Source organism: Electrophorus electricus, chromosome 9 (assembly GCF_041902795.1).
Source record: "Electrophorus electricus isolate QZ-2024a chromosome 9, ASM4190279v1, whole genome shotgun sequence".
Taxonomy (NCBI): Eukaryota; Metazoa; Chordata; class Actinopteri; order Gymnotiformes; family Gymnotidae; genus Electrophorus; species Electrophorus electricus.
Window position 1 is genome coordinate 20,013,469 of NC_137505.1, and position 26,151 is coordinate 20,039,619.

At 39.7% G+C, this 26,151-nt stretch overlaps 1 protein-coding gene across 5 annotated transcripts in view; it reads left to right on the plus strand.

Moving 5' to 3' along the window:
• Positions 1-17,692: 17,692 nt before the first annotated feature.
• lrp1bb (low density lipoprotein receptor-related protein 1Bb) overlaps positions 17,693-26,151 on the plus strand; it is a 218,232-nt gene continuing 209,773 nt past the window's right edge. For 4 of the 5 annotated variants that reach the window (XM_027032840.3, XM_081720521.1, XM_081720522.1 and 1 more), the window contains exon 1: positions 17,695-17,941. In XM_027032840.3, the coding sequence (XP_026888641.3) occupies positions 17,848-17,941 (94 nt within the window). In that variant the 5' untranslated portion in view covers positions 17,695-17,847. Of the gene's footprint in view, positions 17,942-26,151 lie in introns of all 5 variants that reach the window. The other variant, XR_014125233.1, reaches the window with a different exon arrangement.

The window sequence follows — 26,151 nt, forward strand, 5'->3', positions numbered from 1 at the left end:
CAGTGCTCTCACAGCTAATGGTGGCACAGGGGTTGAGTCTCAGTGTGGAGACCTTTACCCAGCTGTAGATCCATGACGCAAGCTGAAGTCCCAGAGTCTACTAGTGCTGAAATGCATACAGACCTCTCTGTAATGCTCACCATCAGAGTAAATTAAGTGAGTGTGAGAAGACTATGACTCACCTTTTCCCACCACACACACTGTGCTCATATCGCAAAGATGCTGCAGGGGGATGCGAATGGCAGGTTGACTGGCCATGACCTTCTCCTACCCATGACCTTCTCCTACCCATGACCTTCTCCTACCCATGACCTTCTCCTACCCATGACCTGCTCCTGTTGTTTCCTCCCTTCCTTTTCTTTTGGGGTGAAATGGGTACTGCTTAACTGCTTGGGTTCAGAGAGAGGTGGGGCCTCTCACACTGGCAGGATTCTTGGATGGGCAGAGGTTTGAAGAGTAAGATGCTTGCTTCTCTTCTGAGTCATTATCATGTCATGCAGGATTTACATTCACATTCTGTATCATCATTTAAGGCAGGAGAGTGAAACACAAGCAGCTGAGCCAAAAGAAAACCAGAAAGCATGTAGATGATTACTCAAACAAAAAACAGATACTAAATGGGTTGAGAGAGCAGGTCTCAGTTGAAAAACTCATGACATAATATTAGCTTGGCTGGCAGGGTAATGCGGTGCACTGATGAAATAGTCCTGATTACAAAGAGGTGTATGTATTATTAGTATTCTGTTGATGATTAGAATGGTATGGTAATGTGTGTGAGGGGAAGGAGTAATGTGTTGTGAACTGGATCTATGAATGGTGTTTGTTGGTGTGTATGAGCCCACATGGCTTGTGTCTGGTTGGGTGTTGGTTGGGACGTGACACTCACTGACATGCCATCAATTCGAATGGAAAGGGTATTTGTGAAGATGCATAAAGAAATAAGATGTGTGATATTTCAAGAAGTATAAAAAATGTCGGGAAGTTCATAATAATCGTGTTTTAATAAGACTTTTTTTATTGAATGAATGCACTTCTGGCAGGCTTTCATATGCAACCATGGTTGCATATGATTAAGAAGGACAAAATTAAAATTAGTTACAGTGGTAAGTAGTAATATGACTGAAAAGTGAAAATGTGCCCCTGTTGACACTGTTGAAACTTAACAAATAGAGCTTAAAGTATTTATATATTTATCAAGTTAGTATATATATATATATATATATATATATATATATATATATATATATATATATATATATATATATATATATATATATATATATATATATAGGAACAGTTGCACATTCTGGTAACTGGTATATTAAATAACCTTGGACAGGCTTGGATATCTGTCAAGCTGCTTCTTGTGTGTTGGAGAATATGGCAAGGTTGAAAAGCTTTAAGAAGACCTGCTGTCTAGGTGAAGTCCTAGTGCGGAAGCAGTTTATCTGAAGGTGAAGCAGTCAGTGACGAGATTAGAATATTCATGTGCTGAACATATTGTTTTTCATTTTCTTCTCATTTTTTTTGCTGGATGCTGGATAAGATGAATATATCTTTGTGCCAAATGTTTTGTCCAGCAGTGTGGTCTGCAAAAGTTAATTGATCTTTTAACACACATCCTGTACAGAAAAGAAGAGCCGGACCCAGCAGGGACAGCAAGGAAATGCACTTAAATCACTTAACTAGCAAGTTAGCTGCTATTAATATGAACCAGACTAATGAAAACCATAACCTTGATCATCATTTAAGGATGAAACCAGTACATTCATTCTCACTGAACAGTTATGCAGTGCAACGGTGAAAGCAAACATTGCCATTTTTTAAACATTTCCTGTTATTTTAGAGACATTTTTGCTTTTTTTAAATATAAAGATTAATAAGAATTATAATCATGGAAGTCTGCTGTAAGCAAGTTTGATTTGTATTAAACATTAAAAATAATATTAGATTATTTTATTGGTTTGCATACTATACCACATTTCTTTTGTAAGCAGATTGCAAATGAAAACCCCTTATCATAAAAACCTGTCAATAATCTCAACTATGTCAAGTTTAAAAAGGCAGTTTCTGTATAAATTCTGCCTTTTTAAATTGGATTGGCTGTGTCCAAAATTGACACTAATGAGCAGTTTTTAGTTAAACCACAACATGCCTTTCTAAAAGTTGAACTATTTCAAGCTTCAGTGTTTCACTAAGAGCATGACTAGCAGGCTTCAGCAGGACAGCAACAAAAAGTCAATAAGGGTGCCCAATTTTTTTCAAAGCTAGAACCTTATATGTCAATGTATGTATCTATCTATCTCTTTATTTTACTCCTGAGTTAGTCACATACGAAGCAGTGGGGACTCAGGGTCCACTGTGGTTACAGAAATGTGGCAACTAAGGTAATGGATTAGCAAATACGTTTTTGAGTTTACAGTGAAAGCTGATAGTCCCTGATGGGTACAACACAATCTCTGGATCAATTTTTATCCTGCTGAATGACCACTGTGTTAGCCTGATGGCAGAGCCAAGCAACCCAGTGAAAAATAATGCAGAATTTTGCACCTCCTTGCCAGTAAGCTGAATATTCTATCCCTGATTCCCACTGCTGGAAGCTACCTCAGGATCTGCTGGCCACAGCACTGCATTAATAACAGATGTAGCATTGTGTACAAAATTTCAGTTGAGAAAAGCACCATTTCTTCTGAACCTGAATCTGGAACATGGCATGCCAATGTTAGCAGTATAGACTGTAAAATTAATTCATTTTAATGAAATTTTCTTTCTTTTTTACTTTAGTCCTGACTTACACATTTTTAAAAAAGTAATAGCCATGACTCTTAAGTTTCTGCAAACAAAGCAGGCACAAATTGCTCTCTGTTGATCTGGTTACAACTAATATACACTTGATTTATTATGATACTTTGTAAAGACAGGGTAGCCTACAGGTAAGATTTACAGTCAATTTAATGAGATGTAATATTAACAAGAGTGAAAGAAGGAAGCAGCATGGGAAATTCACTCTAAAAAGCTTCATATGTAAATCTCTCATATCACAGACACATATCACAAAATCCTCCATAGTGATTCCCCACTTGCTCCTTCAAGCTTAGGTCTTTTACCAGAGGCCTGGGAGCTTTTTGGTCCTGCTTAGAGTCTTAGTTGTTCCCAGGACTGCACTCTTCTTGCTGGGGATCTTGGATGCTGTTACTGGGATCTGCTGGAGCCACTCTCATAGTTTGGGGATCACAGCCCCTAGTGCTCTGATTATCATGGAAACAAGTGTTACCTTAACTTACCATAATTTTTCCAGCTCTTGTCTCAGCCCTTGGTATTTTTAAAGGTATTTTGTGTTCCTTGGTCCTGATGTTGCCATCACTTGGGATTGCTACATCTATCTCTATGGCCCTCTTCTCTTTGTCAATCACTACTATATCTGATTGGTTATCCATTACCATTTTGTCAGTCTGGATCTGGATGTCCCATAGGATCTTACCTTGGTCATTCTCCACCATCTTCGGGGGTGTGTGCTACTTTGACCCCGGAACTTCCAGCCCATACTCGGCACAGATGTTTATGTATACTATGCCAACCACTTGGTTATGGCACTTTATGTATGCTCTGCCTGCCAGCATCTTGCATCCTGTTGTTATGTGCTGGATTGTCTCAGGAACATCTTTGCACAGCCTGCATCTGGGGTCTTGCCTGGTGTGGAAGATCCCAGCCTCTATTGATCAGAGCTTGTTCCTGTGCTGCCATCACTAATCATTAGTGCCATTGGTAGGATTTCTCCATATCAGTCACTTCCACTATTTGCCAGTGGTGCATACCGTGATGGGGTTTATCTCCTCCTCTTTCCCATCCTCCTTGAGTTTCTGCTGTCTGAGGTATACACTAAGCACTCCATCATGCCATCATTCTGGTGTACTCCTGGATCTCAGTTGTTTCATTCTGGATAGTGCCTCTATATAGTCTCAGAGTGTTGGATTTGGCATGAAACCCTCCATGCGATGTGAGTGATTCTGTCTGTCTGTCTCCTCATTAGGCCAGCATATATATATATAAGTCCTTCATTAGTTGTGTACGAAAAGTGTACAATGTTCCACACAATGATTAAGAAAGCTGGCCTGATCTGATGAATTTCTACAGCAACATGCATATGATAGGGTTGAATTTTGTGCTATCAGTATGAATTCATGAACCTGACTTGCCTTGTATCAACACTTCAAGCTGCTAATTGTAAAGCAATGGTGTGGGACATACTTTCTTGGCACAAAATGTGCCATCTAATAACAAACTAAGAATTTTTTAATTCTGCAGCCTAGCAGAGCATTGTTGGTGAACATGTGCATCCCTTTATGGCCATATTGACTCATTTTATTTATCTTACAGCTACTTCCAGTATAATAATGCATCATGCGACAAAGTAGAAGTCACTGCAACCTGGCTCCATGACAAAGATCGTTCAGTGCACTTTAGTGGCCTCCACAGTCACCAGATTGGAATCCAATAGAGCACCAGTGAAGCATAGTAGAAAGGGTAAATTGCAGCACAAATGTGCAGCTGACAAATCTGCAGCAATTATGTAATGCAGTCCTGTCAACATAAACTAAAAACCAAAGGAATACAATGAAGTCCTTTAAGCAAATCGGGTTCCTGCCCAATATTAATATACTGTTCCTGGTGGAAGTGTGTCCTAATCCCTAAGACTTTCACACACACAGACACACATGCAAACTCTTAACTATCTGTCTAGAGAGGTCTTTGCTCTGATGATAAACTGGCAGTGACTGTCCAGTGTTGGATGACAGGTGTTTTACCCAACAGCACATATGACAAGGGACATAAGTATTTCTCTTATGCTTACCTTGACTGACATGTGAACAGGTGACATACAGCTTCCAATTGTCCTTTTATTACATCTTTCAGCAGTGATGGAAATGGTATAAAGGTTGATTTTGTCTTGCTAACTGTAGGCCAATGTCTCTGGTAACCCTCTTCTGATTTTCTGGCCAGCATGGTGCACATAATTTTGCCAAATATCTGCTTCTATCTGATACTAATATTGGTGAATTTTACAAAGCAACACAGTCATTGCAAGTATTTTTTTTTATCATAATTCAAAGCCTGTCTGATAATGGCAAATATACTGCTTGTAGAACACAAAGGACTACTTGAGAAAGAGTGGACTAGAGAGACATATGCTGCGATGTTAAATGTGAAAATAGCATGGCTCCAGGGCCATTGTGACTCCAATCAATATTTCATTTGTCCACATCAAACCACCTTGGCATCGCAAAGCACGTATATATTTTGGAATAAGATTATTTGGAATAGGATATGTTTCTCTAGGTTTTCAGAGTCCTTGTGCCTGGGCTGTGCGATTATTCAGAGTGCAGACCGATGATGATAATTCACTAACTCCCCTCTGATCCCCTGTATCCCACTGCCTTTGCAGAGCCCTCACTGGTAATGGCCTCCCCTATTTTAAACAAACCATAGGGGATGCATCTATTTTGCAGTAAGCCATTTCACTTTAGTGGAAGACCCCTGGACTGAGAAGGAAATAGCGAAGAACTCTGATATGTAGGCAAAGTTAAAATTCAGAATGGAGAGAGGAACCAGAATGAGCCGTGTGAGGTCATGTCTTACTGTGAATCTACATTATTAAAAAAGGGTCACATTCATTTTTAAAACAGTTTCGTGTGTTCAGTTTAGTAAAAAGAAACTTTTGTGGATTTTTTTTTCTAATCTACCAAATAAATTCAGCTATTAAAATGACAGTTTTATTCAAATGCAAATAATGAAACTCTATTTAATTGCTCATTTTGTTTCTCATTTATGGTTTTTCTCACTGGTTTCTCTCATATTCCATGAACAATATTTAAAGACAAAGAGAACTGGCTGGACTGTGGATTTTAGGGGCCAAAACTATCAACATTTCATTTCAGGCTCCAATGGATATGAAACAATGGTCGAACATTTCTACATATCTCCTCAGTTCCTTTGACCTTTTCTTCCATAGGGAGTTATTTTAGCTGTTACATTGAGGAGCATGCTGAATCTGTCTGGGATGAGGAACAGGTACTTAGGAGAAAAATTGTGATGTTTTGTTCTTAGAGAGGGATTAATTACCTCAGAGGGTTCAGACGAGGTATCAGGATTTCTCATTTCCACTGCTCCTTTATTGCCTTATTAATTATGAAAAAATGCACAGGTGGTTCGTCCGGGAGGTAAAAACTTCATTTTCTGATCTAAAACCCACAGCGAGGTAATATCTCACACTCAGCAGGGTGTGTAGTTTGTAAGGGGAAATCAAATTGCTTATTAGATGATAGAATGACAAACATGGTCATCGTTGAATTTTAACCAGTCAAATGTTCTGCTGTATGCAGTTTATATGCAAAAATCATTCAGTTTACTGATCTTTAAAGTCTTTAAAGATATCTATAAAGATATCTCTTAGGTTGTGCTTGATGTGCTTGAGAGCTCCAAAGCCATAGTAATCACCCAGAGATAAATAAAGATAAATAAATAAAGATAAATAAAGGCAGCATAGAGAAGTACTGGAGGTCACTTTTTTTTTTTTTTTGTCATTTAGTTGTAGGTGAATTGCTGGAGAAGCATCAGTAGGATGATATGTCTCTGGAGACAGAGTCGCCTGGGAAAAGACGGGGCTCTTAATCATGAGGGACCCAGTTCTCTGGCGTTTCTCTCATTGCTGCCACGCACTCCAGCACAGAGCATAAGACCATTTGCAAGTGTGAAAAAAGGAAAAACCCACAACATGATCTTTATAGTGTTTGCTCTTTAAATGGGTTGAAAGCATCCCCAAACCTGCAGATATGTGTTCTAATCTTCACAACACACAACACAACACATAATACATTTCACTTTAACCCTTTTCTATAATCTCTTTTTCAGATACGAGTTAGACATAACTCACCTAATGGAGCTGGTATGCACACTCCTTTATTTATCACAGACCAAGTTAGTTTATACATAGTTAACTTGTAAAGTTCCTTATCAAATAATAATAATAATAATAAAAAAAATTCCTATCAAAAGGATAATTAAAGGGTGGAATGTTTGGTTTTGTGCATTTCTAAAAATCCAAAAAATCCCTTGAGCAAATTTTGGGACTCATTGCTTACCCATAAGAAATGTAAGGTAAAGAGAAATGGTAAAGGCAATACTTTTGTGATTTATTTTAATGTACCTAAAATGCTGTTTCTGAATGCTGCATCACAGCCTCATATTTCTGAGGAAAATAGGTGCCGATTTCACTCCAAAGCTCTAATTCTAAAGCCATCTTGATGCATTTAGCCATGTTCTGGATGGCAAATGGGCTTCAGTGTTTTATTCTACATGACCCACTTGCATAATTAGGGATTTGATCCAACTACACTATTCCTTTAAGGTCAGTTCCTCAGGGGAATGAATGTCAGAGAGCATATATTTTAGGTCTGTCAAGAGGGTCAGTGGGACATGACCACATATGCAACAACAGGATGTGCAAACTGGTCATAACCCGAGGTTCTAGTTCATAGGGAAGAAAGGCAATGAATGATCAGTGAATGCAATTACATCATGGATACATTAGCATTTTCTAAAAGAATATATGCAAAGTAAATATGTACAAAGTGTCATTCCTTCTATTTAGTTCTGGAAAAAACACAGAGACATGGAGATGGTGGTAGCAGTTGCTGTTGGGTAGGAGACCAGAGGAATGTGGCAGGGCTATGATGGTCCAGGACTGCATGTTTGCCAGAAAAAATGCACTGTAAAAGTACTTGTTCAGGTGCCTGGTGGTTCTGGTTTTAATATACTGGAAACATTTTTCAGAAGTAAGTTTTTGGAACAACAGATGTATTGGGAGGGAGGGTTTTGTGGGAACCAAAATAGTATTAGATTTTCTTCTGTTGTTCTTCTATTGATCTGCTCAATCTCCTTTGTATTAGTCATTTGTCATCCTGCTGTTTTAGAGGCATTACATTCTATGTTGTCTGTTGCACAGTAAGATTGTTGAACAGTGAGATGCCTCAGACATGTTCTCTCACAAGAGTCTTGAAGTGCATGTGTAAGTGTTTTATTATGCACAAACATAAGAGAAAGACAGTTCACCACTTAAAGTGGCAATCTGATGGCTATGAGCTGAGCTCTGCTGGTTTGTGTATGGGTGGTAACTATATATTTATTTTCAGGTGAAATTGCCCACCTTTTGGACACTGGCTCCTCCCCACACAAGATAAAACTCCAAACATTACCTTGGGATATGTTTTTGCCTACGTCACCCAGAATACCTCAGTGATTTACTAGGCCCTGTACAGAGATTGGAGGGTTTATGTGAGAGACTGTCCTGGGATATCTCATGAGAAGAACAGGCATTAACTTTATATATTAGTTCTTAAAAATGATGTGACAGAAAGCCTGTAACCATGAAGATCATTGTGCCATTTATATTAGAATACTGCATGTGAAGGTGTAACTTAAGCAAAAGCATCTGTCCCCTCAAACATTTCTGCCCACTCGTGTGGTGTTTTATATACAGAACAATTAATTATTTAGCGTTATTCAGTGGTGCAGAGTGCAACTTTGCTTTTCGGTGGTTTGAGCCAGCTAAACGGAGGGAATAAAATGACACACGTTACTTTTGGCCATTAGTCAAACAGGCAAATGTAAGAGGTGGCACGCTTTGAACACAAAGTGTCAGCCTCAATAAATGTTACACTCCTATTTTGGGGCAAAATAAACAGTGGCTTTCCATGAAAGAAGGACTATACCATGGATAACTGGGCCAGAGCAGTTCAGACGAGGACTGAGGGCTTAATTCGATACATTTGTGCTGGCACCAAAAACCATCAAGAAACATCAACCTTTCTCCTTTGAGGACCGTTTGAGTTTTCATAGAAAGCAGCCGTCTCTATTAGGTGCTAGTGAATCACTCTTAAGAATTTAACTGACTAAGCTTCTTTCTCTGAATTCATTCTTTGTGTGCACTTTGTCTCAGCTCCAGCCTTCTGTCCTGCACTGTTACCCTTCATGGTGACTTTACGTTCAATTTGACACCATTACTACTGACACATGCTCAGTTCCCTATCTGTTATTTGCTATTTGCTCCCAATGCTACATTATCATGTTATTTTATTTTTTTTTATTTATTTTTTTTTTTTCGCAGCAGAAGACAGCTGGTGGGAGAGGATAAGAGATTCTGTGTCACGCCACACTTTACAGTTCTAGGTAAGAGACACACACAAGTAGTAAGCTGTGACGAGTGACGTGTTTTAGAATCACAGTGCTAAGACCATATCTGTCATGTATGTTCCTCCTCTCACTCCATAGCTGAAGCCCATAGGGTTTTGCATGTTTATAATCTCACGGAGATTCACCACAAATTACAAATTGATTGATGCTCGCAAACATGTGGCTTTCACAGTTAATTACCTGGTTACATTTTAATCAAATCAATAAACCTCAGGACAGCTGAATGTTCTCGTCCCAAGTCATGGAAAGCTGCTAACGTGGCACTGTATTGCTTCTTTTGAAAAATACTTAAGGTGTCTTTGATTTGTTCCTGTAATGAAACTTTACTGAGGTTTTCACTGGAATGAAAGGAAAACAGGCAGTTCTGATTTTTGTCTGATTTCTCAAAGCCAAAACCCCAAAATTAAAATATTTCTGTCTTTTCATTGTAAATTATTCTTAATTATTCACATTTATACACATTTGTATGCATTGCTTGGGTAGTAATATTATATGATGGATATTAGGTACTGTGCATAATGTAAAGTCTTTCTATTAGTTCCAAATTGTACCAAAAAATGTAAAGGTTTTTTGAGAGTGTATGTCCTATATGCAACAAAATAGAATGTTAAAAAATTTATTTTTGTTTAAAACTGTGGCCTGAATTTGTCAAAAACATTTACATATTAAATATATATTAATGCAAATATATATGAGAAATCTGAATTCAAGATGTATACATTTTGCATTTCCTATGCATGAATCCTTTAGGAAGGAAGGAGGTAGTTTATTTTTTAAATAAATGTCTGCCACTATATTTGAACATAAGTTGCATGATTTACAATTGACAGAACATTTGGGCATAATTCTGTAACTAAAATAACTAAAATATTTTTCTGGTGTTCATTACTATCCAGTAGGATTCAGACAACTTGGATTTGACTTGGATTCAGACAACAACCCAAACACACAATGCCCTTAATCAAGAGGAATTCAACCACTGGATCAGCTGTTTCTTGACCGATGAGCATAGCTGTTTAATTTTCCCTCTGTGCTCATACCCTCTAGTTTCCAAGGACCCATGCCAAAGACAGCTTTTCTCCACTGCAAACATAATAATTCTGAGCCTTATGAATAGAATGGGTTGAATGTGCAATCCCTGTCAGCCATTATTGACCAGCTCAGTACTGAAAGAACAAGATGACTTGGAGGACACGAATAAAAGGATCCCAACCTTGAAAGACAGGAACAAAATGTCTGTCTAATCCCAACCTTGGAGGGCAAGAACAAAATGTCTGTCAAATCCCAACCTTGACGGACAAGAACAAAACGCCTATCTAATCCCAACCTTGACGGACAAGAACAAAACGCCTATCAAATCCCAACCTTGACGGACAAGAACAAAACGCCTATCAAATCCCAACCTTGACGGACAAGAACAAAACGCCTGTCAAATCCCAACCTTGATGGACAAGAACAAAATGACTGTTTAATCCCAACCTTGGAAGACAAGAACAAAATGTCTGTCTAATCCCAACCTCGCTAGAACATGTGAAAAGACATTATTTGCAGAAGGAATTGCAAATGCTGATCAAATGTCAACTTTTCAAAATGGCAGTTGACCACAACTAGCCATTAATATTCTTGTGTGAGCGGAGGGTTTAGCTTTAGTTTGGTCACATGTAGCTCACTGCCTTTGCTGCTTTACACTGGAGGGATAATTACCTATTTATATTTCACCCAGACAACCCCACTGCTGCTGAAGAGCCCTGTGTGTGTGTTTGTGTGTGTTTGTGTGTGTGTGTGTGAGTAAAAGTGAGTAAGAGAGAAAGCGAGAGGGGAACTGGCCATTTACCAAAGCAACTGAAAAGAATCACTATGGAAAAGGTCTGTCATTCTGGGAAAAGCTCTGTGTCAGTGGATGGTGGGGAGGGGAGAGGCACCAAGAACGTAATTAAGTGCTGAATGTGGACTAGAGAAAAAAAAAAAAAAAAAACTCAACACATTTCAGACATCTGTAACAAAGGCAGAATATGAGTCCTTCCTTATTTTTACTGATGCCTAGCTGCAGTTCAGCTATTAACAAAATTCTGAAATGATTCTGGCACTGGCCCACTGAGAGTGCTCATTTAGCCTTATACCAAATTAGAGAGGGGCAAAAGAGAGAAGGAGCAAAAAGGGATGTGGGGGGGCCCTGACTCATCATGTTCCTCTTAGTTTTGCTGTCTAGTACCTCTTAATCTCAATCAGCAATGGATGGTGGCCCATTAGTCATTAGCCAGGTATCTAACGGCAACTGCATCCTCTGGCTCTGCATTCAGCCTCCAGTCCTTTCTTAAGGACACTGTGTCGTACCCTCCCCCTCCTTGGGACGATGACCAGCTGTGATTGCACTCTGAAAGCCTGTCTCAGCCTCTAGCCAAACTGCTCATCCATGACCAATCGATGGGATGGGGTACACGGAGAAAACGCACAGGCAGGCACACGCGCGCGTCTCTGCGTGTGAGTGTGCATAAGTGTAGATCAGAGCAGAGCTGTAGGTTCATTTCTGATTCGGTCTGTCCTCCGAGCCTCCCCGGGCTCCTCTGCTCTCTGCTGCCGATGGCCTCGGCCTTTATTACTGTGCGAGTTGAAGCAGGACTGCAGTCACAGGCAGAGAGATAGGGCATCATTATTGGTGCATGTGGAGGAGCGTGGAGGACAGTCTGCCCTGACGTGACTCCCCGCTGCTCGGTAGCCACACTACAGAGAACATAATGGAGATCCAGTCATATAGTTGCAGTAAGGGGAAGACTGATTAGTCCAAGATAGAGCTTGTGGGGATGTTCTTATTGCAGTGGACTACTGAGGAAACCTTTTGCTGTTTTGATTTGTAATGTATTGTTAGACTTTGTCATTAGATCTCACAAGGGTATGTCATGATCCCATGCCTTATCATGATCAGTACTTTTACTTCAGAGTAGGTTTCATAAACTGAAGAAACACAACAAGGATTTAAATATCAGTCCAGGGAAAATATTTTATACATTTATTACATATTTGTCAATTGAAGATTAGAACCTAAATTGCTCTTAAGTAACAAACTGTAATCGCTTCCTGTTAACATCATAATCTGGAATGTAATTGTCATGTTACATTTTGCAATAATCAAACAAAGATTATGGAATAATAATGGTTCGCATTAATCTGTGAATTATACTTTGGGTGGCATGATATAGGGGATGTGCAAATCTGATGAAACATGATGCATTTATTTTACATGTGAAATGTTCTGACCAAAAAAATTAATTAAAATTAAACATTAGCTGCTTTAGATGACTGGAAAATTTAATTCAATAGTGTGATACCCACAGAATACCCACAGAATACCCACAGAACATCATATAGATTTTAAAAGATCCGAGTAGCACTAATTTATTGTAATTGGTGAGACTTCTGTGGCTGCAGTAAAACAACATTTAAAACACAACAGATATCTCTCAAGCCTGGAAGTTGATATGAATTTCACTGCAAACTCTTGGTGCACTCAAAGAAGATTTAAATATGTCAATATTGTTTTCCACAACTGTATTAAAACTAGAGCAGTAGAGTTCCTCTCACAGACAACCAAACACGCTACACTAATAAATGCAGATAAACCTGGATGCATACGGCCAGTAGCTGCTTGCTGCTGACCGCACTTCGGGACCTCAGTTCTTCTAGCTTCTGTGTTCTTGTCAAGGGGAGGGACCAGATCCTGCATAAGAAGTTTGGAGGCACTTTATCTTTGTAACTTACCTCATTCCAAACAGTTGCTATACCAGAGAGGGTCACCTCCATTTACGGGAACCAAGAATGGGATTGGGAATCACCCAAAGGATCTTAACTGATGAATATTCCAAAGCTTCATCATCAGTGATGGAATGCCTTATGGATTGTACTGTAATGCAGTGGAGTGCTATATTTTAGACAGGGTTGCTCTGGCTTAATTCCTAAACTCATATTTATGTTTTCATCCTAACATTGCCATGAATTCCCATTAATTTGTTCCTTGTGTCACATGTGAAAAATTAAAATTTCATAATAAATAAGGTCCAATGGTTTCTCTAGATGGCAGTATTAAGTCAAACATTTTTCAGTGTAGATCAGTGTACTCCCAGAGAAACCTGAGCTCTGAGCTCTCTCTGTGTGTGTATGTGTGTGTGTGTGTGTTTGTGTGCTCGTGTGCGTACATGAATACATGTGGATGTGCGTGGGTGTGTGTGAGTGCACATGTATGTGTGCATATGTATAACACAAACCTATAATTTTTTATGTCATTCCCTGTTCTCTGTTGACTATGTTGTCAGTCATTTCATAAAGAAACTAAGATTATCAAATTGTTGTGGCTAAAACACAGTAGGAGCTGTAGTTAATAAGGACAAATAGCTCTGTGCATTTTTTATGTTTCATGAGTGAGATCTTGAATTGCGTATTAAACTGCAATTCCCAGGATATCAATATTTACTAAGTAACAATCTGGCATCTATGACAAAATATGACAAGCACATTGTTACTGAAATTCTTGATAAATATGTTTGCTTTCACATTACTGTGAAAGTATGAAATATGCAGCTCAGTGAACTCCTGGGGTACTAGAGGCACAATGTCACAATTAATTTATCACCCAGCTGACAGTGAGTCTGAACTCTTAAATCACCTTGATGATACTACTTATTTCATAGAGTAGATGTGCTCCCTCTCCTTCTCTCTCTCTCTCTCTCTCTCTCTCTCTTTCTCACACACACACACACACACACACGCACGCACATACTCAGGTATTGTAGAAAGCATTCTCCATGGACATGGACTAGTCAGTCCCAAAGGTGCTGCAGATATGGGGGATATGGTCCAAAAAGTGCAATATAATTTTTTTCACCATTAGCAAAGTGATTCTAAGGCATAGCTGTCATGTGAACTCTTGATGAACTGTTTTTTTTAGACCCTGGGATCAATCATTCAACATGCACTATGTTCCTGCTACTGTGTTACAGTAAGACACCTGACCAAATCTCACCTCTCATTTAAAAAAAACAAAAAAACTACTGTCCTGTTGCTTTGAATGTTATATAATAAGGTATGTGTGTGTAAAAATGGAGGTCTTTATTTATTTATTTATGGTAAGACTTTTCCCAGGATAAGAACATTGAGTGAGCTGACCATTAAAAGGAGTCTGATTATGAGCACACTCAGAACACAGGTCACAGCTGTGGCCTGGGGAACAGCACCATGTCCCGACGCATTACTAGAACCCAGCTCCACAGACAGTTATGCGCCCAGCCGCAAACAAGGCCAAACTGGTACACATGCCTCAACTGTGGCAGGGGTGGATGCAATCGGGTGGCTTATAAAATATGCAAAGAGCGAAGGAGGGCTGTGAATAAACCTGTGTGCAATGTCACGGAGGCGACTGGGTGCCATGTTCACACATGTGCCAGTGGGCTTGTGGAAGCGTGGCAGGGCCCAAAGGTTCAGTCTGAGCATCACTGCTATTGACAGGGGCAAAGCCCTCTGCTACTGTGGCAGAATAATTATTAGGGCAAGGGCTTTGCATTCCTGCAGTCACTATTCTCTTTGTGCATCCCTCCTGCTAATTAAGATTAAAGGTGAAATGATAGCCACATGATAGCCATTGAGAGGAAAAGAGGCAGCTGATGTATAACCTTACCTGACAACATATTTACACATGCTCAGTATTTTCTGACATAATAATACTCACCTAGTTGTCACTGGTGCCAAATTAAGTGAAATATTTTGCCAGTTGAGAAAGAGTCATAACTGAAATGTTTATGAAACTGCCCACTTCCATTTGGCAAAATGAGCGTTAATAATATATTACTTGTATGGCAGTGAGCCGTAAAAATAGGCTGGTTTGTGTCTACTAGGAATCGTGTCACAGGCAGTCTGTGCTACCATACATAACAAGGTTTGTCTGAAGGAAATGCAATTAGCCATCTTTTTTAATGATAGCAAGTTTCTGATTCTTTCGGCCACTGGAGTCTTTTAAACACGCTCTCTTCACCTAACACAGACCCTCATTTGAGCAGACTAGTGAGACTACACAGCATTTAATTGCTCACCTTTAAGAGAAGGTCAATCATTTCTAGAGGATTTACAGTGACTGCATGCTGAACATTAGTACTTTATTAGGATGGAGACCTACAAGCCAAAATAGACATCAACCAGAGACCTTAAACAAAAACAAGCCTGCAGCTCTTGACAGGACAGTTTTAAAATGTCTTAATTTTCTGACAGTGCTTCAGAGACAGAATTAATATCATATGTCATAATGTGATCACACTTGAAACTGCAAAAGATAACAAATACAAAGGTGCCCAAATAACAAATACAAAGGCCCAGTCTGTTTTGGAGGGTAACGATGTAGCTTATCATATTTATCGCCTGTAAAAACACTTTCAGCACAAAAACTAAAAGCAATGTGGACGAACAAATTAATCCAACTGGGGGGAGTGCTATTATGTCTTTTGTTTCAACTAATGGACACATTTCTTGCCCATAGATGTAGGCAGTAGACTGAATATCCTGGCACTAGAAATAATGATAGAAATAATAATTCATTGGCGACAGCTACCTTACATATGGGAGTCATGGCACATGCAAAAATGCTGAGAAGATGTCCAAAAAATGTTCAAAGACATTCTTGAAATTAGAGTTTGTAGCTATTACATCTCATGTTTGGCAGGTGCATTTCTTTGCAATGTATTGTTATACTTTTTAGTGGGAGAAGTCCACCTCAAGTATTTTTTTTTCTTTTAACACCATTTTTCACTTACAAGCGATGCTTGGATGGAAATAAAGCAACTGTCACACAGAAACACAGAGAAATGCAATTGGAGGCATGTTTTACAAAGCTGAGTGCAATGATTAGCTTGGGGTGCAGGAGGATAAAGCAAAGCTAGTAGTTGTAGTTTGAAAGTCTGCGAGGCGGCCATGCTTTAGAGGAGAACGACGGTGCACAGGCGCATGGGCCTTCCCTGGACCTTCCCCTGGAGCGAGCAGTGGGTTGTCCACTGTGTGGGCAGTCTTAGTGCTTTCAGTTCTGAAAACACAGACTTCCCATTTCATCTGGTGGCCCCATGGAGCCCCTGGCCAGTGGTGATAAGGCACAGAAAAAGCCATTAAACACAGCTCAGTGGATCCAACAGGCCTCATCTGTCGTATAGTAAATTTCCTATGTAATCAAATGTAATTTGTTGCCCTTGGCTTTCAAAGAGTTATATCAAAAAAGATATCCTGTGTTTCATGTCCTGTTTAACATTTGTATAATGTGGACTTCAGTGTAATACACTAGGATACACTAGGGAAAAGCGGTGTGAAATCCTGATTGGGCCCTGTAGCTGGGAATCAGGATCAAGCCATGCACTGCATCTGGTTGAAGATTACCGGAGATTTGGGCAGCCACGTTGAAGAGAAAGAATGAAAAGGTCCTTCTTTTGCTTCTTGTACTATAGCCTAAATATCCAGCATATTGGGAATTGGCTACACTGACACAACATAAACAAACATAAAAACATTGTTGATGTTTTTAGCAGATGTTGGCCAGTCTGAGGTTCTACACCCCAGCCAAGACCAGACAACAAGATAAGACAAGAGCAGGAAAGAGCAAAACTCAGACTCCTGATATGTTATTAATAGAACATGCCAAAGTGTTTGATGGGGCATGTCATTGCTTTGCTGAAAAGTAACCTTCATTAACCATCCTCAGGGGAGGCACCTGGTAGGCATTACTGCTTTGGAAGTACACTCTCTAGAAAGTTCTTCAATGATCATCAATAAGATGGCAGAAAGCAAGGCATGGACGGCTGATTGGGTTCCTTTACATCTTTAATCCTGCCAAACCCCAGGGAAGGTTTATGCTTTAACTGACCACTTTGTCTCACAGTAGAACTTAATATCCTACACACACTATACGTGATTTAGTGCTCTGCAAATAAAATGCAGATATATATGTATATCTTAAAAACATTTTTGTCTGGTTCCGTTCCATATTTATGATAAATGACTCCTCTATACGTTTCTGTTTGGGATCTGGACTCAGGTGAGGCTTTGGTGGTCCTGAAATGGTTTATGTAAAACTGTCAGAAAGAACAGTATGGATTTAATTTAACACATTGTTTATTTAACACATCGATTGTTTATTGAGGGTCTGTTCTTTTTTGTGTCAGTGAATAGAAGAATCAGAGACAATCATTTTAAACAATTATCGTTGTTGTTAACGATAAACAATAAATTATGGTTTTTGCACATATTTCCCCGCTTTTTCAGGTAGAGCTGGTCAAAGTCAAGACGCTCGCACTATTGCGGTGTCGTCCGCAGTCTATTTGCTCTTCCCCCCGCCTCTCTCTCTCTCTCTCTCTCTCTCTCTCTCTCTCTCTCTCTCTCTCTCTCTCTCTCGTCGCTCACACTGTCGCCTGCACTCTCATGTGTACGCCTAGAATCTGAATGCGAGGAGTGAAGAAGGGTTGGTCCGCTCTGCAGATAAATTTCGCTTGTCATCTCCGAATAACGGTACTCGACTGGAGGGCTGGACTCGGACTTCAGTCAGAGAAGTGAAGTGGCCTTCGCCCTCACTCTGTAACGATGTCCGAATTTATCCTTGTCGTTCTTCTCATACTGGGATTCGGGGATATATTTTCAAATGTTCACACGCTGAGAAGCGCCGGTACAGAGAAAGGTAAGGCTGCAAGGCGGGGGGTTACGCACTATGATAAAACTTGTAACGCCATGTACGTGTACTATGTGTAGGCAATTACTTGTAGACTGTTGTAACATTTCACCTTAAATGTTACGTGTGCTCACAGTTTGCTTTACATGTGCGATATTTGATTAGTTGTCCTTCTCACCGACTTTATTACTCACAGACCTAGATTTGAATTTCAGTCCTTGTCTAGTTTTAGGCAACTATAAAACATTGACGTCACAGTTCTTGTAAGATTGAAGATGCGATTTTACAAGAAATCAGAGAAGATCGGATTAAGGACCCAAATCTTGGGCATAAATCGCATTCTGTGATTATGTTAAACACGAGGCAGCAGGTAGATGGTGGATCTTAATAATCAAATGCGAGCCCAGACTGGGTTTGGGGGTGTGTGGTTTGTAGTACGGGACGCAAGTTCACGGAGATATGTTGTTCTTATGAAGGGAATGAATGCCAAATTCAAGTCGCACCCGAATAGTCTGCTTTAGAGTAAATATCGTTTAAATGTATATTATGTATAAAAGGTAAGCATTTGGCTGAGGCGAAACACGCATGTAACGCTCACCGTGTAGTATAGCAAACGTGATCTTGGAGTTTGCAAAGTATCAGTCTGTGTAACCTACATGAATATATCACACATCCTTTTGAATATTGATGCAGGTAAGTAATTAATTGCGCTGGACTATAGTTCCGTATAATCTCTATTTATTATTATTATTGCCCATATTAGTGGTTGGAAAAGCTGCATTCCTCTCCTAAAAAATTAGGATGTATAGCTTTTAACAACAGTTCTAAGCAAAACAGTATTAGTAATGGAAAGCTTTTTAACATTGTTTAGATATTTCTGTCTAATCCAGTGTTATTTCTGTCAAATCTGGTGTTCTTTCTGTCTAATCTGTTGTTATTTTTGTGTAATCTAAGTATTATTTCTGTCTAATCTAGTGTTATTTGGAATACACAGCAAACTATTCACATTCAGTTCTGAAACATTTCTGAAACACTACATAAGGTGTTCATTCATAAATGTATGAAATTTATATGAAATTTGAATTTGTCAAAATTGGAAAATTGGCACCTGCTTTTTATGTTTTCTGATTTTATAACTATGGCATCAATCATATGAACAAATAATTACATAAATAAACACACTGTTGATGCCTGGCATCCAACCTTTTTATGCTTAATCAGTTTGGATTCACAAGACACATGTGTTTCTAAAGCAGTATATTCATCAAATCGGATGAACGTCTGAAAATGTTAGACAGCTCTATTCAGAGATTAGTTGAATGGTGTGCTTGTAAAACTGTACTCTCTATCTGAATTAAGATGTACATCCCTAAAGCTTGAGGCTTTCTGAAGACTCCTGTTTATCATGCTGGCCTCTCTCGTGTGCTTTTGAGTGTTAAGATACCGTAATGAGGGCAAAAAGGCTGTCAGTGTCATCCCAGGGTTTGTATGTTCAGGGTAATTTTAATGTGTCTGGTGAAACTGCTCAATCCCTGATGTACTGCAGTGCAGACTGAATCAGTGTTTACCATCTTTTCCAGTGTATCACAGCCAGAGGTTTACACTACTGTCTGCTCTAATGGCATTATGGGAACTGAAATTGCACAAACCACTGCAGGTTTTATCAAACCACCCTTTATCTCACTCACATGAGATATCAGCCATAACATACATCACAAGGTTGCAGGAAACCTTTTCTCTTTAAAGTGTATATGGTGAGGTCCAGAAAGCAGGTTAAGTGCAATCATTTTATAATGAAATTGTGGGGATAGCCCAAGAGCATAATTAAATGAGATTATATTGTAGCATGCTGCACTCTCTTATTGTCCAACTGTGAGTTGTACCTGGTATTGGAGCCAAGTCAATAATGGCACAGACCACGATTCAGATTTTTAAATGACCCCAGTAGTGTCCAAAATATGTTAACAAAAGGACTGAATTTCTTGAATTTTTGTAAATATATATATTTACATTTTCATTTACCTTGATCTTGGAAACATTCAAGTTAATAATGTATGTATTCACATTATTAACGAGAATGGCAGAGTGTAGAAGCAAAAGGAATGTATATGTTTAATGATACACCTAACTTCTTTTGTTAAATTTACTTCTTTGTTTTTAAATAAATAAATAAATAAATAAATAAATAAATATAAATATATATATATATATATATGTGTCTGCCATACCCTTCACTACCTGGTAAGTTTCTCTTGGGAGCATGGCAGCACCTTGAAATGAAGGCCAACAAATACCTTCTTCTGTGTGACTGTAGGATGGCACTGTGTCTTTTTGAACTACCAGTCATGTGCATAGAGCCTCAAAGGTGCTCAGTGGAGAATGTTATGGTTACAGCGCAGCTGAGCAGCCCTGGAGGCTAGCATGTAGCATAGAAAAATGGGAAGAAGGATCCTGCCCTCCTCGCCCACCCCCCAGCGAGAATTAGGAAATTGTAGCGTGTGAATCCCAGCCCCAGGGTACATCCATGCACAGCTGGAGGGCACCTTTTCTTCTGAGAAACATTAAAATGTTAAAACCTTCTGGAAAGCCTCCCTGAGTGTTGATGTGTGATCAGCTGTATGTTCTTTAATGGGCGAGAGTTAGCAATACTCAAGTGAGGGCAAATATCACTGTGACTGCGTTACACACGCAGCTGTCTTGCCAAGACAGCAGAAAACCAACCCTTGAGTAAGTTTTCTTTTATTTTCATAAATGTTTTGCAGCTGTGTCTGAAATGACTTGCTTGTAGAAGTGTTAGCATTTTTTATATCTGCCATATGGAACTCATTCACAGACCTCCTGGGCAGTACTGAAATCCTGTGCCTCAGGTTCAGGTATTTCAAACCTGGCAAGCAAATAATTGGCCCAGTGGTCTTAGCCCTTCGACAATTAGAAAAGGAACAGCTTAGTGAATGACTTCAAGATCCTTATCCATCTGAGCCTCTTAAAAAATGTGCAGTGTGCTGTATGAGTGCAGCATGATTGTGAAAGGGAAAACTGATTGTGAAGGAATAAATGACATGGTAGAGTGCTTAAGTTCTGCTAAGAACAGCATCAATGCCTCAGGAAATGATTCATCTAGTTCCTCTATGGCAGTGGTCATTGTTTTCTTAGGTGTTCTATTGCATGCCTCATTTGGTCCAATTGAAGTTTAGTTGGAACTGGCTGCAGATCCAGCTGAGTCATTAAGAGCCCTGACCTTATATGGATGGATAGATTGAGGTTTGAGGTGTGCAACTGTTTCTCTGAAGCCAACGGTGTCCACTGGCCTTTGACTGGAATATTAGAATTCTATGGTGATTTGCTGGAACCATTCTCTATGTGAAAGATGGCGGTCCAGTGGTTTTATTGTGTGTCACGGTGTTTTCATCATGTCTTAGCAATGACAAGCAGGTTAAAAAAATCGATGTGGTGACATTTGGTCAAAAGTCTCTGATGCTTACCTTGTCCACATGACAATGTCCAATACTGGAGCAAAGGCGTTTAAACATGTTTTAATGCAATTATGTTCTTTGATAGGATGTTATTGTGTGAAGTTGTAACACAACCTCCTAACTGGATGCGACTGACTTTGCACTGTTTGAGTACAATGTGGTTTTTCAGCAGTAAAACTTGGCTTGCAGTATAGAAGCATCATATTGGAAAATCATCCTGATAAATTAGTGTTGGGCAAGGGGGAGGAGACCTGTGTTCAAGCTAGATGATTTGTTTTGGTCCTCCTCCCTTGTGGATGAATTATTCAGAAGCATTGGATTTAAGACTGAGGTTTTTGGAAATATTTCAGTGTCGTTATTAAATTCAGTATAGTGATTAAAGACCTCTTTCTTTTCATTTTGGGGGCAGGTTGGGCGGGTGAAGAAGCTTTATTTCATGGACCAGACAAAGCATGCATTTTCTTTCTTGTATTTATTTCTGTTGTGTTGCAATTCATACTGATGCCTAGTAATTTCCTCCACTCACTGTAAACTAAGTTGTTAATCAAATGTGTTCAAACATTTGCTAGAGCAACTAAAATAATCAGTGTAGTTTTTTTCTGTACAATCAAATGGTACTGTATCCTTGAGAGAAAAAATGGAAAATTAAATGAATCTGTATTTATTTTTATGAAGATAACATTCTGGGCATCCATAACTGTGTAATTTAACAAAACATTGAATAAATGGGAATTGTAATGAAGTATAAAGATTAATAATAAAGCTGAGACTACAGACACCTCAAAATATTTGATAAAAATGTACCATCTATGTAGATTTTTTTCATCTATATTTAAATTCTGCATATAAAAATAGATGGTATAATAATAATATAAAACATGGTGAAACATGGTCTTATTTGCATTAAGCTGTATACTTATTATAAGTCAATATATCTAGTCATTATGGAGTTGGCCAATAAGAGACTGGAAAGGAGCATGGAGTTTAAAAGTTAATTGTTGTAAATAGTTGTATAGTTTTAAGATTTGTGTCCATTTGATTAGTTTAGTACAGTTGCATTATTTTTGTTAATTATTCTATTAGAAATTTGTTTACCACCTTTGTAAACTGTGGCAAAGACTTCACATTGCAAATAAAGAGGTATTATTTAAGCAGAAACAGCATTCTCTGGTTCTTCCTATGTACCAACACTACTTTGGTTTTATAAATTGGATGCCACTGCCAAGATGGAAGAAATCGAGCAACACATCAACAAACTTGAAAATGAAGAAGACATAGCTTGGAGGAAGAGGGTAATGAGCATTTTGCCTGCCCCTTGCTGGACAGGTTCAGCCAGCCAAGAACAAAGCAACTGGCTAAGGAAGACAACAAAGAGAGCAGCACAGCAAGGTTTAGCAGCTTTAGTTCAGCTGGTGCCCGGTGAGAGAGAAACAATGGCAGCAGAGAGCGCAACTTTGGTACAAACATTTAGCATGGCGAAGGCTGACACAGTATGTACTGACCTATCAAGCTACAATGTTTAAGGTGCCTGTGAACTATACTCTGTACAGATGGAAGTGGTCACCTGGCATTGTGATTGGACACCGGACATTAATGTGACACATCTATGCTTTGTGCTGGAGGAAAATGCACTATAGAGCAATCAATCAATCAAAAAATATTTATATAGCACTTTTTACAACAGATATTGTCACAAAGCAGCTTTACAAATGTCTGAGTCCAAGCCCCAAGTGAGCAAGCCAAGGGTGACAGTGGCAAGGAAAAACTCCCTAGAGCATGAGGAAGAAACCTTGAGAGGAACCAAGACTCAAATGGGGGGCCCAGCCTCCTCTGGCCGACAACGGTCACCACAATAATAACAATTTTAAGAGAAAAATAAATAAAAAATGGAAAAATAAGTAATTAATGTCTAACTACAGATGGATCTGCCACTGGAAGAACAGGCTGAAGTGAGATTTGATAAGTCTACTGGTGGCAGAACTGAGCACAATGGTTCAGCATGAATACCTGAAGTTCAAGAAGGTTGCACAGGACAAACCAGAGCTGCAGCACTTCTACAGTGTGCTGCTGCTGGAGGAGATGAGGTGGCATGTGCAGCTTGCTTCACTGAGAAGAACCTGTTCTCAGCATAAAGATGCCATGGCTAACAACACAGTGCTATATGGTGGAAGAGCTCAAGGAAGACACAATGTGCAAAGCACATTGGGTGAATGGCAACGGAGTGGTGTGAGTGGTGTGCTGGTGGTGCAGGAAAAGAGGACACCGCAGCACTGTGTTATGAGCCAGAGCTGGTCAAGTCCGTCATTGGTAGCTGAGTTGGAAGAAGCAGCTTGCCAATTTTGACCACTTTGTTGCTTGCCTGGATATCAATGGATTTTTAAAGCCACAAATCTCTGGCTGCATCCAAAGAAGTGCACTCTTCTAAAGCAGTGTGTCCCCAAGGATCAGGTCATGAGATGGATCACGACATTGTAGGAGTACCACTTCATGATCCAACACCATGTCCTGCCTAGCTGTCCATGCATTACGGAAGAATGCTGGTACTGTGTATGCCTCAAGGAGAGAGTAGAGCTGCTGTTGTTGCCCCTAGTAACTTCAAATGTAACACTATGAGGACTTCTTCCACATTTGGGCATGTGAATGGCTCCAAGTGAGATGAAAACTGGGTTGGGCGGACGTGATGCCACAAGGGTCCACTGGTAAGACACTCTGGGTTGGTTGGGACAGCCTCTGGATATATTATGAGCTGCTTTACCATGTGCCTGGTGCCTGGGCAGTGCTGCACAGCTTGTGGCGTATCAGCTGTCATGAGAGCGAAGCAGTTGTGGCAAAAAATTGGGGTTGCCAAATGGATATGGAGCTGTAACATGCATTGCTGTGAGTAGTGCATGGCTAAGAATGGACCACTGCGGCAGTCAAGTAAGTCCCACTTCAGTCTCTCCTCTCTGGCACACTGGTGGAGAGGTTCACTGTGGATGTCCTGGACACCTTTCCCACCACTGACACTGGGAACCACTATGCGGCTATTGGAGGAGACTTTCTGCCTGTTTGGGGTGCCAGATGAGCCCCACAGCAACCCAGTGTCTGACTTTGAGTCTGTGGCCATGGTTGAGGTCTGCCACCAGCTTGGCATCTGGAAGATTCAGATTATCCCACTCTATCTTCCGAGCGATGGCCTTGTGGAGCAGTTCAACCAGACACTCACCACTCAACTCACTGTTGTCACCGCACAGCACCAGTGTGATTGGGACCGTCATCTGTAAATGGCTCAGCTGGCATGCCACTCTCCCATGCAGGAATCAATAAGGTTCATGCCAGCTCTTCTGATGTTCAGCCACAAGCTCAGGATTCCCACTGAGTCTGTACAACACCCAGAGCAAGGTACGCTGAAGAACACTGGCTCCATGTCATGTACCAGCTCACCAGGAATTACCAGGGTGATGCCATTGCTTGCCAAAAACAAGCATATGACTCGGGCATGCCAGGGACAGCTACTCTCACTAGGGATGTGAGTGCGTGGGTCAGTAGCAGAGCAGAGAGGAGCATAGCAATGACCCCTAGAATGCCATGCACCCCTCTCTGCAGTTTTTATTTTGTTTAAAATAATAAATAGTTGTATAGTGCATGTGTTGGGTTTAGTCCAGTTGTGTCCAGTGGTAGCTCAGTGGTTAAGGTAGTTGACTTGTGTTAGGAAAGTTGCTGGTTCAAGCCCCACCATTGCTGTTGTTGGGCCCCTGAGCAAGGCCCTTAACCCTTAAGTTGCACTCAGTCATAATTGTAAGTTGCTTTGGGTAAAACTGTCAGATAAATGTGATGTGTGTGTCACTTGGTTACCTGTTTTGACTTAAATAAATAAAGTTTTTCTTGGAGCAGAAATAGCATTCTCTGGTTGTTCTGAGATGGCATATAAATAATGATAATCTTTATATATATATATATATATATATATATGAAGTTACTCACCTGGAATCTTCTTTTGATATATATGAGTAACTTCATTGCAGTATACTGTAGTAAAATATGTACAGAATGTTTCAGACAGGTGCTTCATCAGCTGTGCAAGCAAAGTGCTATATATATATATATATATATATATATATATATATATATATATATATATATATATATATATGGCTTGCTTAAATTTGACAATAATAATTCACTAAATTAAGTCCAACGAAAATGCTTGTGGAATGCTTGTATTTTAACAAGGAATATCAAGAGAAAGTTACAAAGTACTACAAAGCTTTCAGGAAAGTCACCTCTGTAGAATGAAACTCTCATTTGGATTCATATCATGGATACAGAAAGGGAACTTCAATACATACAACTGAAAGTGGAGCACTGTAGGTGTATGTGTCTTGTTAATCTGTTTTGGACCTTGCTGCCTTTAAGGTTGCCTTTAACCTTTCAGTGTTACACAACACTTGGAGTATTATTAGTTCCTTCACTTGTGTCCTACATGTATGACCAAACACCCAAGAGCCCAGAATGAAGCCAGCACAGCCTTGGAAAGAGACTGCATTTCCCATACTCCTCTACACCATGCCTGCTGTAGTGGCAGTGAACTGGAGCCACCAAGTCAGATTAAAGGGGAACTGTCCCAGCTGCCACCTGGCATACAGCGGGGGCTGAGGGCATGATGCTGGAATGCTCCAGAAAATCCACACAGCAGGGTAATTCATCCACCCAACCACAAGGAGAAAAGTCCTTGGGCATTAAAAGAACTTGCTCCTATTTTTAATG